General features: G+C 59.8%; 1 protein-coding gene across 1 annotated transcript in view; it reads right to left on the minus strand.

Annotated features, from left to right (window-relative positions):
- Positions 1-335: 335 nt before the first annotated feature.
- LOC119594567 (anoctamin-8-like) overlaps positions 336-1,311 on the minus strand; it is a gene marked incomplete in the record, with an annotated part of 84,413 nt that continues 83,437 nt past the window's right edge. The window contains 1 exon segment of the mRNA XM_037943602.1: positions 336-1,311. Coding sequence (XP_037799530.1) covers positions 491-1,311 — 821 coding nt within the window.

Genomic DNA, 1,311 nt, shown 5'->3' on the forward strand with positions numbered 1-1,311 from the left:
ACGTCACATCATCAACTGTGTAGAAGCGTAAGTGATTTTTCATTAAAGGCTTATCTATTCGTCAAATAGATAACAAAATTTATCTCTTTTTTGTGGTATCTCCGTCTATGCTTTATATATATTATACATCAACAAGTAATTATGCGTAACACTGAGTGTGCCTTTGACCACACACCTGTCGAACTGATGACGTAACCATAGATTTGGCCCCCCCTCCGTGGCAAGCGGCTGGGGGGGAGTAAGGCCTAAACAAACACACGTGTCGGATTCCGCTAATCTAGTATGAGCTACTTTCTTTGTCCCAGATTTTATGAAGTTGAAGCCTCGACTAATCCTTTTTATTGTTTATTTTTTTATGTTTTTATTACACGTCTAAACGAGGCCACAAGAACTGTGCAATTGCGACGGTCCTCTAAAAGCAGCTGTTGGGCCGCCGAGCGGACGAGCGACGCGCTGGCGGCCGCGGCAGAAGGGAGGCGACGGGGCGCCCCTAGTCGGCGTAGCAGCTGTAGCTGGAGAGCGACGGCTGCATCTGGATGTCCTCGATGGCCACGAGCTTCTCGAGGGGCACGAGGGCCATCTCGCCCTGCGGCTCCACCGTCGTGGGCAGCGCCGCGTAGTCGTCGCGGATGATCTTCTTCCTCTTCTCGGGCTTGGTGCGCTTGAACACGTACGAGAGGCTCTGCGCGCGCTTCAGGAACTTCATGGGGGGCTTGCGGCGCGCGGGGCCCTCCTTGACCTCCTCCTTGCTCGGGGACGGCGTCTGCTCGAGCGAGTGCGCGCGAGGCGTGCCGGCCTCCTTCGACTCCTCCGTCGGGGGCGTGGGCGACCTGCTGCCCGCGCTCTGCTCGGGCGTGCCCTCGCCCTCCTCGCTGATGTGGCTCCGCGAGTCATCCGAGAAGCGGATCAGCGCAGACGTGTCCGACACGCACTCGACCGAGCGCGACGACAGCTGCGTCCCGTACGAGAAGTCCGGCTTCTCGAGGAGGCGCGACCGCGGCTTGATGGCTCCCAGGACGCGCTCGTTGTCCGGAGAGAACCGGAAGAGCCGGTTCTTGTTGTCCATGGCGGCTGGCGCCGACAGCAGCGGCAGGCTGTCGAAGGGCTTGGCGATGAGGTCCTCCTCCGAGTCATTGGACTCGGCGCTCTCTTGGTTCATGATGCGGTGGATGCGCGGCACGCGGTGGTGCACGCGCTCGCACGCCGACACGCTCCGACCGAGGCGCACGATCGGCCGCGCCTTCGCGCCCTCGAAACTCTCGAGCTCGCGCATGCGCAGGTCGTCCTCCTTCCGTCCGTCGCGCTCGGATC

The sequence above is a fragment of the Penaeus monodon genome, chromosome 34, assembly GCF_015228065.2.
Source record: "Penaeus monodon isolate SGIC_2016 chromosome 34, NSTDA_Pmon_1, whole genome shotgun sequence".
Lineage (NCBI taxonomy): Eukaryota > Metazoa > Arthropoda > Malacostraca > Decapoda > Penaeidae > Penaeus > Penaeus monodon.